Below are 12,769 nucleotides of genomic sequence, written 5' to 3'. Positions count from 1 at the left end.
ACCTGCAAAATCCACACTTAAGGTACCTGTTTTATCGAGTCCTCTGGGTGTAGGGTTTGAAATAGGAATGAAGCTTCTCTAGGCATACCAATCTCTGAGCTGTGCATACCTGGAGGTGTTCAAGGCCAGGTTGGATGAGGCCTTGAGCAACCTGTTCTAGTGTGGGAGGCGTCCCTGTCTATGGCAGGGGGTTGCAACTGGATGATCCTTGAGGTCCCTTTCAACCTAAACCATTCTATGACTCTAAGGTTCACTGGAGAACTGCCTTGTGAAGTCATCACCTGGAAAAGGTAACACCTGCAACTGCATCACACTGAGCTGCTTGCCCTTCAGCACACTGCAGTGTCAGAACAGGCTGAAGTTTCATTGCATGGGGTCTGGATCTCAGTCCTGGAGCTGGGCTGGGCCAAAACAAAGACTTGTAAGCCCTTGGTCCAGGTAGAACAAGGAAGTCTCTGTGATGCCATATGTGCTACCTTTGCTCTGGAGTCCATAAAGTCCTGTTAAACCTTTGCAGCTAGGCAATGGAGTTAAGGGCAGTGGCTCTCTGCAGAGGACCTGTGAAACACCTGGGTGGGAGTTGTACAGGAGGCACAGCAGGAAAACCCTCTGGAAAGACTGGGGAGAAGAAAAAGTTGTTCTCCTATTGGTGATGCTAACGGAGCCTAGATCAAGATAACAAACAAATACCACTGCGGGAAGGGGCCAGCAGCCAAATCCCTGACCTTTTCAAATGCAGCTTTTTTGTTCCAGTGCTTTTTGGTGGGTGCAAAGGCAGCATTTCCATTCGCCTGCAAATCAGCGACGCTGCAGATGGGCTAAAAGGTGTTAATGATGTATTTGTACAGCTGAGAGCAAAAGCTTCCAGCCCTGTGATGTAACAGGAGCTAATGAGATCCTAAATGATGATTCACAGTAAAACACACTCATTATGGCCATACTGCTGGCAGCACCCTGCTGCTGCCATCCTTTCTCTCAGTTACCACCAGCATGCAAAGGGAAGGAAATGGAGAAGGAACCACTCCTCTACATTCATTTAGCAACTGAAGTCTGAGCCTCACACAGAGCAACTCAAACGTGTCAGACGACAGCCATGCCTGTACTTCCAGCAGGGAATCAAACAGGAATCCATACAGTCTAGAGGCAGCTCAGAAAGAAATCCACTTCTCTCTTTAACGTTGGAGCCGTGGGACTGCAGAGCCTTGGCTGTCAAGCACCTCTTATTGGAAACAAAACCAAACAGAGCACAACTGTCATTAGGATTTAAATGTCTGAAACAGACTGAAGGGAGGAGAAAACATAATCAGTCCTTCAGGACCACAGAACGAGTCTGTAGCTGTCAAAACAACAATTAAGCCTTCCTCTGAAGGGGCACAAATTGACACAGCAGCAGCTGACTGCTGCTGATGTAAAAACCAGCCAGCTCGGGCTGTTGGCTGCTGAATGCATCTGCAAAGCAGGCTCAGGGTTACCACCAGGACACAGGGAAGGCTATCAAAATAGCATCAGCCTTCCTAAGCTTCTGCTGTGGGCTCCAAAGAAGACCCTGAGCTCACCTCTTACCCTTCACCTTTCCCCGTGCCACGCTGGGGGGTGTGGTGTGTGATGGGAATACAAACCCAACTCTGCCTGATCCAAAAACTGAGCTGCCTTAAACAAAGTCATTTATGAAAAGGTCTATTAAACAGGCCCAGTGCTTTGCCAGCCAGACTTAAAGCTGCTGCTGGTTTCCCTGAACATGATGCTAACAGAAACAAAGAGCCTGAGGGAGACTTGGGTGAAGGGGGACCTACGTTCAACAAGAGGTGGGGGTGATCTCATTGCTGTCTGCAGCTACCCAAAGGGAGGCTGTAGCCAGGTGGGGTTGGGCACTTCTGCCAGGCACCCAGCAACAGAACAAGGGGACACAGTCTCAAGTTGTGCCAGGGTAGGTTCAGTGTGGATGTTAGGAAGAAAATCTTCATGGCAAGAGTGATTGGCATTGGAATGGGCTGCCCATGGAGGTGGTGGAGCCACCATCCCTGGAGGTGTTTAAAAGGAGGCTGGATGAGGCACTTAGTGCCATGGGTTAGTTAATTAGAAGGGTTGGGTGATAGGTTTGAAGTGATGATCCTAGAGTTCTCTTCCAACCTGCTTAATTCTATGACTCTGTGATGCTGAGATCTTGTTGAATCCATTTTTTCCCCAGCCTGTTTGCCTTAGCTGTGCTGAGCCCTCACAGGGCTGCAGCTTTGTATTGTAATTTCATTTTGATTGAGGATCACTCTCTTCTTTGCCTTTCCCAAGCACTCCTCTGGAAACCAGCAGTAATGGTATGCAGCAGGGGATATTGGACTACTTGGGAACCACTCAGGCAGCTCACAGAAACATTAGTGAAAGGCAGAGGTTCTTCATGCTCAGAACTTCTAAACACCACAAACTGAAGTGGTTTAATACTTCTAATGTGCTGTGCTACACCGAGATGTGCTCCTGCCTTGGCTTTGCAGCTGACAGCTTGCACTTGCCTGCCAGGCACTGCTTGGATTTGCTTCTGGGTCTCCCTTGAGCTCAGCAAGACCGGTGTCAGAGTGTGGTTTAGCTGGCAAGCTCAACAGAAAAACCTAGTGAACTTCAACAAAGGCAGGTGTAGAGCCCTCCAGCTAAGGAGGAATAGCCCCCACAGGTTAGGGGCTGGCCAGTGAAGGATTTGGGAGCCCTGTTCAATAAGTTCTGGGGTTCTCAAGTCAAGAGAGATGTTGAGGTACTGGAATGTGTCCAGAGAAGGGCAGCAAGGCTGGGGAGGGGCCTGGAGCAGAGCCCTGTGAGGAGAGGCTGAGGGAGCTGGGGGTGTGCAGCCTGCAGAAGAGGAGGCTCAGGGCAGAGCTCATTGCTGCCTGCAGCTCTCTGAAGGGAGGCTGTAGCCAGGTGGGGTTGGGCTCTGCTGCCAGGCAGCCAGCAACAGAAGAAGGGGACACAGCCTCAAGTTGTGCCAGGGGAGGTCTAGGCTGGATGTTGTTAGGAAGTTCCTGGCAGAGAGAGTGATTGGCATTGGAATGGGCTGCCCAGGGAGGTGGTGGAGTGGCTGTGGCTGGAGGTGTTGAAGCCAAGCCTGGCTGGGGCACTTAGTGCCATGGTCTGGTTGATTGGCCAGGGCTGGGTGCTAGGTTGGGCTGGCTGAGCTTGGAGGTCTCTTCCAACCTGGTTGAGTCTATGATTCAATGACATATTCTTCCTATGAAGACAGGCTGAGAGAGTTGGGGTTCAACTACATCAAGGTGAGTTTGATCTATACCAACGTTTGTGCCCTCACCCAAGGTTCACTGTTCCTACACAACCAGACTGGATTGGAGCAATGTGTTTTCAGGATGCCAAGTTCCCTGTCTGCCTCTAGCCTCACAGTTTCTCCTCTTGAGATCTGTTTTACTTTGCTTTGTATAACCAGTTTTGCTTTGGCTGTGACCAAACACTGGGTAATCTGATTCTTCAAGGTCCCTTCCAGACCCTGACACTCTATGATTCTATGAAGTAGTAGTTCTAATACACATAAAGAGACTTGGCCTCCTCTTTTGCATAAAGCTTCTTTCTGACACCCAGTTTTAGAATCATAGAACCAGTTTGGCTTGGAAGGGACCACAAGGATCAGCCAGTTCCAACCCCCCTGATAGAATGACAGAACCACAGAGTGATAGAATCATAGAATGGCAGGATCAGAGAATCAGTCAGGGTTGGAAGGGACCACAAGGATCAGCCAGTTCCAACCCCCCTGCCACAGGCAGGGACACCTCACACTAGATCAGGCTTCCCACAGCCTCATCCAGCCTGGCCTTAAACACCTCCAGGAATGACGCTTCCACCACCTGCCTGGGCAACCCATTCCAGGCTCTCACCACCCTCATGCTGAAGAACTTCTTCCTAACACGCAGGCTGAATCTGCCCATTTCCAGCTTTGCTCCATTCCCCCCAGTCCTATCACTCCCTAACAGCCTAAAAAGTCCCTCCCCAGCTTTCTTGTAGCCCCCTTCAGATACTGCAAGGCCACAAGAAGGTCACCTTTTGATGCCAAGGATCTGCTTTCTACCTCATCTGCTTGTTTCTGGAGAAGATGCATTTAGGAGGGCTGCAAGTAGAGGACAGTCTCTGTTTGCCTCAGGAAAGGTTGAGTTCTGTGTTGCCTCACCATATGTGCAGATGAGAATCAGTACATGTAGAGACAGAAGATATTCCTGGCTGTCCACATAAGGACTCTAAGAGTGTAGTAAGAGATGATTCATAGTAACATGCTGGAATTGGATAGTCTCAGTGTCCAAGCTACTTATTACAGTCTAGGGGACCATGACTCATCTGGCAAAGTTCACAAGGAGGAGTTGGGTTTCTGCTAGGTGGTAATTAAATTGCCAGCAATGGCAATGGATATCAGCTCTGGCTTTGCCACAGGCTACTGCAAAGCAGTGGCCACATCTTTGCCTTGTTTCATTTTACACACTCCTAATTTAAAGTAACTTCTGTGCTGGCTCCTGAATCTTGGCAGAGTCAAGGATGGGAAATGATTGCTTCTTCTCCAGGCAACCTAAAGCAGCCATGCAATTAATTTTCTTATTCACTCCCAGTCCAGAGATCTCTACAGAGTTTTGTGGGATGCAGTAAAGAAGTAACATTAGCATTCCTGTTTACTCCTGGAGACCATTTCTGCTGCTGCTGCTAAATTGATTCTCATTTGCTGTATAAATGCACAATGAACAGCTGCACAGAATGCTGGGGTTTCTCTAGCCTGCAGGGGAAAGGTGGATATCAGCTATTTATAGCCCTATTTGGCTTTTTAAGCTATGGCTAAACTCAGATGTGCTGCAGAGTCGTTGGGACTTGCAGCTTAAGTGCTTAGGAATGAGGCTTCTTCCAAAACTGGGGAATTCAGAATCATAGAAATCAGGCAGGCTGGAAGAGAGCTCCAGGCTCAGCCAGCCCAACCTAGCACCCAGCCCTGTCCAGTCAACTAGACCATGGCACTAAGTGCCCCAGCCAGGCTTGGCTTCAACACCTCCAGCCACAGCCACTCCACCACCTCCCTGGGCAGCCCATTCCAATGCCAATCACTCTCTCTGACAACAACTTCCTCCTCACATCCAGCCTAGACCTCCCCTAGCACAGCTTGAGACTGTGTCCCCTTGTTCTGTTGCTGGGTGCCTGGCAGCAGAGCCCAACCCCACCTGGCTACAGCCTCCCTGCAGGCAGCTGCAGGCAGCAATGAGCTCTGCCCTGAGCCTCCTCTGCTGCAGGCTGCACACCCCCAGCTCCCTCAGCCTCTCCTCACAGGGCTGTGCTCCAGGCCCCTCCCCAGCTTTGGCGCCCTCCTGTGGACACCTTCCAGCACTGCAACATCTCTCTGCAATGGAGGAGCCCAGAACTGGACACAGCACTCAAGGGGTGGCCTGAGCAGTGCTGAGCACAGGGGCAGAAGAACCTCCCTTGTCCTGCTGCCCACACTGCTCCTGAGCCAGCCCAGGATGCCATTGGCTCTGCTGCCCACCTGGGCACTCTAGCACATCTCAGCACCTGTGCCTGAGAGGATTTTCCTACCACTCTTCCTTCCCAGTTTTGACATATCCTTTTCAGCAGTGATGGAAGTAGTGCAGAGCACAAATGATCCAGCAATAGAGACTCTTCCCTTGCCACCCATTCATGACAGTTTCAAGAGCTTTTAGGACATACTGAAGATAAGAAATGGAGATATTCTCCTTTCAGTCTTATCAATGAACTGCAGTGCCAGGCTTTCAAGCCTTCCTTTCTGCAGATAGGTGTGAGAGTCTAAATGGTCTCCCTCTCCTTCAAATCAACAGAGATAAAGATTGCTTTTGTTAACTTCCTGGGCTCAGCTGAGGTTCCTGGCTCAGGCATGCAAATCAAGACAGACACAGTGCCTTTGTGGCCTTCCAGGACTGCAGCTTGGCTTGAATGCCCAGGCTGTGAGCACCTTGTATCAGCTACCCCGAAGAGAAAAGGCTTATGTGCATTCAGGGTATGGGCAAGCAAGCAGTGCAGGGAGGGGGCAGAGGCCCTCGGGGGTGCAAGCACCGCTGGACCCCTGCAAATGGATGAGAACACACAGGAAGATTCCCTGGACATCGATCTTAAATAGTGTATAAAAAGACATGAACAATGCCTGCAGAGACAAGCAGCTCCAGCAGAGCACCTGCACCAAAACAGCTCCACCACTGCACCTCCATCAGAAGAACAACTCCTGATGAACTCCACAGAAGAACATCCCTGGGCCATGCACACATCCCAATCTCTCTCTCCATCCCCCATCTTCAGCTGATGGTAATATAATCCCTGCTCTTTTCCTTCCCTCCTCCTTCTCTTTTTCTCTGTTGTTCCCTTTCTCCCTCCCTGCTTCTCTCTCTCTCCTGTTTTGCTCACCTTTATCCTTTAATAAATAGTTCTGTGGTGATGTATGATCTCTCACCTGCATTTCACAACATGGACATCTGTAAGAAGAGCTCTTGCTCCTCTGGACAGAGAGATCCTGGAACACAAACCCTGTGAGGAGAGGCTGAGGGAGCTGGGGGTTGTTTAACCTGGAGAAGAGGAGGCTCAGGGGGGACCTCATTGCTGTCTACAACTACCTGAAGGGAGGCTGTAGCCAGGTGGGGTTGGGCTGTTCTCTCAGGCACCCAGCAACAGAACAAGGGGACACAGTCAGAAGCTGTGCCAGGGGAGCTCTGGGCTGGATGTTAGGAGGAAGCTGTTGGCAGAGAGAGTGATTGGCATTGGAATGGGCTGCCTGGGGACGTGGTGGAGCCACCACCTCTGGAGGTGTTTAAGAGGAAGCTGGATGGGGCACTTAGAGCCATAGTTTAGTTAGTTAGAAGGTGTCAGGTGATAAGTTGGACTTGATCATCTCAAAGGTCTTTCCAACCAGGTTTATTCTGTGATTCTTAAAGGTCCCCTTTAAGCACTGAAAGGCTGAACTAAGGCCTCCCTGAAGTCTTCCAGGCTGAACAACCCCCACCACTCAGCTTCTCCTCATGACTAAAGCTTTTTCCAGCTCTGATCACTTCTGTTGCCTTCTGTTGCCTTCTCTGGACCCTCTCCAAGTCATCCATTAGTATTTGGTATTTATATCACAACCTAGACTACAGCTAAATACTTTTACAGGTCATCTCTTGGTCTTCTCTTTATGTGTAAGGCACCACAGAAGTGAGCTGAACATTCTTTTTATACTTCACTGCAGACACAGCAACACCTACACAGGCTCTCAGCCTCTGGCTTAAGATCAGGCAGGTGGTAAAGTGCCTAAATGTTCTCCTACCCTTAACAATCAACAACAGCAAACAACATCCACCCCTCTGCTAAATAGAACCATAAAATCACCCAGCTTGGAAGGGGTTTTGATTTGATGCTTTGGGGCTGGTTTTGTGTTACTACATCATTTAAAGGGAATAAATACTTTGAGAAGGGTGAAATGGTAACATAATCCTGGAGTCAGAGAATGGGTTGGAAGGGGTCCTCCAAAGCTCATCCAGTCTAACCCCCTTGCACTCAGCAGGGACATCTTCCACTAGATCAGGTTGCCCAGAGTCCTGTTGAGCCTCACTTTGAGTGTCTCCAGGGATGGGGCCACAACCACTTCCCTGGGCAACCTGTTCCAGTGCTCAGCCACCTTCATTGTAAACAACTTATTCCTAACATCCAGTCTAAATCCCCTCTAATCCCAAGCCATCTCCCCTGGTCCTATGCCTACAGGTCTTCATAAAAAGCCTGGCTGGGGCACTTAGTGCCATGGTCTGGGTGATTGGCCAGGGCTGGGTGCTAGGTTGGACTGGATGAGCTTGGAGCTCTCTTCCAACTTGCTTGATTCTATAATTCTGTGACAAACAATCCCTCTCCAGCTTTCTTACAGGTCTCCTTCAGGTACTGAAGTGTGCCTATTAAGTCTCCCCAGAGCCTTCTCTTCTCCAGGCTGAACCAGAGCTAATGGCCATGAAATTTCCAGCTCTAAGTTTCCAGATGTTAATGTTGGAGGGGGGAAAAAAATTAAATTATGTGCTTTGGCCATTAAAAAGAGCTTAAAAAGTTCCTCTGACAGTGGTAGCTGAAGTTGGATGAAGAATAATGAGAAGTAAAATACTTTTATGGCTTGTTTTAATGTAGTGCTTCATTATGTTTTGGATTGGTCAAATCATGACACTTCAAATGAACTGATAAAAAAGAGAGACTTGTCCAATGCTACTCAAACAATGGTGGTTTAGAATCATTGAATCAGGCAGGGTTGGAAGGGACCGCAAGGAGCAGCCAGTTCCAACCCCCCTGCCATGCCCAGGGACACCCTACCCTAGAGCAGGCTGCCCACAGCCTCAGCCAGCCTGGCCTCAAACACCTCCAGCCATGGGGCCTCAACCACCTCCCTGGGCAGCCCATTCCAGCCTCTCACCACTCTCCTGCTGAAGAACTTTTTGATCTCCTACTTTGACATTTCAAGAGCAGAATTAAGGTGGTGTTGGCCAAAGTGACCTGGATGGATACAGAAGTGTGGCCAAAACATCTTTTTCCATACTGCACCTGGAAACTTCCCTGTGCTGCCTGCCTTTGCACTTTGTTTTTGAGCTACTCAGAGAATTCAGAGACAAAGATCTGAAACACCTCTGGAGCTGTGTCAGATGGCACCAAGGTGGGGAGAGATGTGAGAGGAGCCAGGAGAGAGAGAGATGCCCTGAGCATAACTTGAGTTGAGAGATGTAGCTGGGGAAGAGTGTTTAGGACTACTTTTCCTCACAATCTTCAGAGCTTACACCTTCTGAGCAACAAAATTGCCTGGGAGATAGAAAGCCATAGGAAACCCAGCTTTAGTTTTAGCTGTCACAGATGAGTTTGCTCCAGAGGAAAAATCACTTTAACAACAACTATCAAAGCAGGGAAGATGGCCAGAAGCGAAGGGAACAGCGAGGCAAACACGGTGAGGTTGCTCCTAGTTACCTTAGCTGATGCTGAGCGATTAGTGCTCTTCAGCTCAGCTGTTAACTCTTAGCTGACTTCCTTGTGCTTGAATTCCCAGGCAGATGATTCCAAAGAGGTTACTACGTGAGCTGAGAGTTCAATACAGAGGCAGATGCGGTGCTGGTGCACTGGGCAGGCATCTCTTTAACCTGAGCTAGACACTCAGCTTTGGTACTGACCAGCACCTTTCTTATCAGGAGAGACTGAGGGAGTTGGGGCTGTTCACTCTGGAAAGGAGAAGGCTCTCAGGTGACCTTATTGTGGCCTTGCAGTATATTAGGCAAAGCTGGAGAGGGACTTTTTAGGCTGTCAGGGAGTGATGGGACTGGGGAGAATGGAACCAAGCTAGAAATGGGCAGATTCAGCCTGGGTGTTAGCAAGTTGTTCAGCATGAGGGTGGTGAGAGCCTGGAATGGGTTACCCAGGGAGGTGGTGGAAGCCTCATCCCTGGAGGTGTTTAAGGCCAGGCTGGATGAGGCTGTGGGCAGCCTGCTCTAGTGTGAGGTGTCCCTGCCCACGGCAGGGTGGGGCTGGAACTAGAATGATCCTTGTGGTCCCTTCCAACTCTGACTGATTCTACACCACACTGTAGAGGCATCTACTTAGAACAAAATAGTCTCAGTCCAAGCTTCAGCAACCCTGAGGTTGTGGAGGGATTTACTCACAGTCCTACAGATCCCTGCAGCTTGGAGCAGCACATGGAGTGATAGTGTAGAGAGGGCTCAGTACGGAGCCTTCCCTCTGCATTTGCCAAGTGGGTTGAGCTGCTGCATTCTGGCAGTGCAGAAAGTATCCTCAATCAGTCACTTCTCTTCTGCATCTGGCTTGGCAGCCACTCAAGTAAAACATCAGAGTTCATTTCCTCTTCATCTATTATGCACAATTTGCTCTGAGTCCTGTGTTTACCACCAAGGTTAGACTTGCACTTCATTCTGGTACCACATCAAGCCAGAAGCCATGAGAATGGAGGGCATCATTCAACTGCTGAGCCAGAGATCACTAAACCAATTCCAGACACTTTTTGTTTTCAATGGATTGGAAATGCCTGCATTGATAAAGCTACAGCCATGGTTCTGCCCTCTGCTGCTGGGGCAGGAATAAGAAGTATTTGAAGTATATCAATATTCACACAGTCACAGAATGGCAGGGGCTGGAATCATAGAATCATTGGATCAAACAGGGTGGAAGAGACCCCCAAGCTCAGCCAGCCCAACCTAGCACCCAGCCCTGGCCAAGCAACCAGACCATGGCACTAAGTGCCCCAGCCAGGCTTGGCTGCAACACCTCCAGCCACAGCCACTCCACCACCTCCCTGGGCAGCCCATTCCAATGCCAATCACTCTCTCTGACAACAACTTCCTCCTGACATCCAGCCTAGACCTGCCCTGGCACAACTTGAGATTGTGTCCCCTTGTTCTGTTGCTGGCTGCTTGGCAGCAGAGCCCAACCCCACCTGGCTACAGCCTCCCTGCAGGCAGCTGCAGGCAGCAGTGAGCTCTGCCCTGAGCCTCTTCTTCTGCAGGCTGCACACCCCCAGCTCCCTCAATTTATCCTTTTAGGGCTTGCAGCCTTTACCACGAGTCCAAAATGGACAAAACTTCTACTCAGTCCCTTAATCAGCACAGCAACTGCTGCAGCCTGCATCTCACCAGGACCAGTCTTCTCCCTGGGCTGCCCAGGGAGGTGGTGGAGTCACCATCCCTGGAGGTGTTCAAGAGAAGACTGGATGAGGCACTTAGTGCCATGGTCTGGTTGACTGGATAGGGCTGGGTTGGACTGGCTGAGCTTGGAGGTCTCCTCCAACCTGGCTGATTCTATGATTCTAAGATAGCCTGATCCAAAGCCAGCTTCTTGCTTTATTCCTTTCCCCTGGACACTCCTGTCCTTGTGCTGGTTCTTTCTCTGCTGCAGTGACTATATTTGTTTTCATGCTGGAATGAGACCCTCTGCTGTTTAGCTGAGCTCTTCCTATCAGGACACATCTTATCTTACCTGTATGTGCATTACCTGTGGCTTTGCTCTGGTACCCTTCATGCCAGGCAGGCACAGAGGGACATTTTCCACCCTTCTCTCTTCCAAAGCCCTTCTAAGGAGAGTTGTCCTCAAGCACTGAGCTCCTTGAGGTCAGCCAGCACCTGGGGCTTCAGCTGTGCTCTTTTTCCCGTGTTACTGCTGGTCTGCCTACCTTTCATCACTTTCAAACAGGCTCAGGAGCTCTTTGAGCAGAACCTGGCCATTTTGCAACTCCTTGTGCGTCCTCTGACACTTGATCTGTGATGGATGCTTCCAAACTCACTGGGAGGCTGGCTCAGCATGCCTTACCTGCTGGCAAACAAAGGAAGTGACATGCAAGTCAGGGCTAAGATAAGAAGTGAGACCATTTATTAAGGATGACTCAGAGGAAAAGCAGCCCTTAGCACTTCAGCAGAGGAAATCACTGCAGGCTTTCACCTCCTCACCTTGCAGTAACTCTTGCCACACCTGTAGCTGTGGGCCAGCTCCTTCACACCAGTTTACATGCCTTGCTCTGTTTCAACTGAGAACAGTTCCCCATTTTAGTAGTGACTCCTGTGCAGCTCTGTGCCCCTCCACAAACTCACCAGATTCACTCAGCTGGCTGCAAGTTAAGGAAGGAAGCTACATTTCCACCGTGGCACAACTCCACAAGCATATCTGCACACTATAGACAGGTATTTGCAACTGTATGCAACTACATACAAGTTAGAAGTAATACACAAACACAAACCCCCTCCCCAGCAGCAGAACTGCCCAGCAGGGCTCTCAAAACAACTCCCCTTCTTTGCTGCCTTGGAGCTGAGTTTGAGACCAGCTCTGGCAGGGGTTGCACTCAGTGATCTGTGGAGGTCCCTTCCAACCCCTAACATCCTGTGATCCCCAGGCAGCAGCAGAGCCTGACCCTCTGCCCTTCCTTGCTCCCCTGGAGCTGAGTTTGAGATCAGCTCTGGCAGGGGTTGCACTCAGTGATCTGTGGAGGTCCCTTCCAACCTCTAACATCCTGTGATCCTCAGGCAGCAGCAGAGCCTGACCCTCTGCCCTTCCTTGCTCCCTTGAAGCTGAGTTTGAGACCAGCTCTGGCAGGGGTTGCACTCAATGATCTGTGGAGGTCCCTTCCAACCCCTAACATCCTGTGATCCTCAGGCAGCAGCAGAGCCTGACCCTCTGCCCTTCCTTGCTCCCTTGAAGCTGAGTTTGAGACCAGCTCTGGCAGGGGTTGCACTCAATGATCTGTGGAGGTCCCTTCCAACCCCTAACATCCTGTGATCCCCAGGCAGCAGCAGAGCCTGACCCTCTGCCCTTCCTTGCTCCCCTGGAGCTGAGTTTGAGATCAGCTCTGGCAGGGGTTGCACTCAATGATCTGTGGAGGTCCCTTCCAACCCCTAACATCCTGTGATCCTGTGGCTCCAGGTTCTTTGTCCTCTTTCCCCTGGTTGCTTCTCCCCAGAGCAGAAGTGGGGAGAGCAGACAAAGATGCCTGGGCAAGCCAGGACACCGATAAGCCCATTTTTGGCCCATCAGGCCTACCAGGACACTGGGCAGAAGCCATGGGTGACACAGACATCACTACTATTTTTCCTTCCCCAGCCAATGACCTCATTTCCCCCATTCAAACACTCCAGATGCCCTTTCTGCCCCCGTGCACTACCTGTGAGTGCCAGCTGCGTGACGAAGAAGGTCATCCGAGACTTGCGCCTCCTCCTGCAGACAGAGAGCAGCACGATGGCATTGCCAGCAGTGGTGACAAGGAAGAGAATCCAAAGGGTCACCAGCTGCTCTCTCT

General features: G+C 50.4%; 1 protein-coding gene across 4 annotated transcripts in view; it reads right to left on the bottom strand.

The window, feature by feature from the left end:
* NPSR1 (neuropeptide S receptor 1) overlaps positions 1–12,769 on the bottom strand; it is an 82,456-nt gene that overhangs the window by 24,724 nt on the left and 44,963 nt on the right. For all 4 annotated transcript variants that reach the window (XM_064169947.1, XM_064169944.1, XM_064169945.1 and 1 more), the window contains one exon: positions 12,635–12,767. In XM_064169947.1, coding sequence (XP_064026017.1) covers positions 12,635–12,767 — 133 coding nt within the window. The remainder of the gene's footprint in view (positions 1–12,634; positions 12,768–12,769) is intronic.

Source organism: Pogoniulus pusillus, chromosome 32 (assembly GCF_015220805.1).
Source record: "Pogoniulus pusillus isolate bPogPus1 chromosome 32, bPogPus1.pri, whole genome shotgun sequence".
NCBI lineage: Eukaryota > Metazoa > Chordata > Aves > Piciformes > Lybiidae > Pogoniulus > Pogoniulus pusillus.
This window is presented reverse-complemented; position numbering and strand designations above follow the sequence as displayed.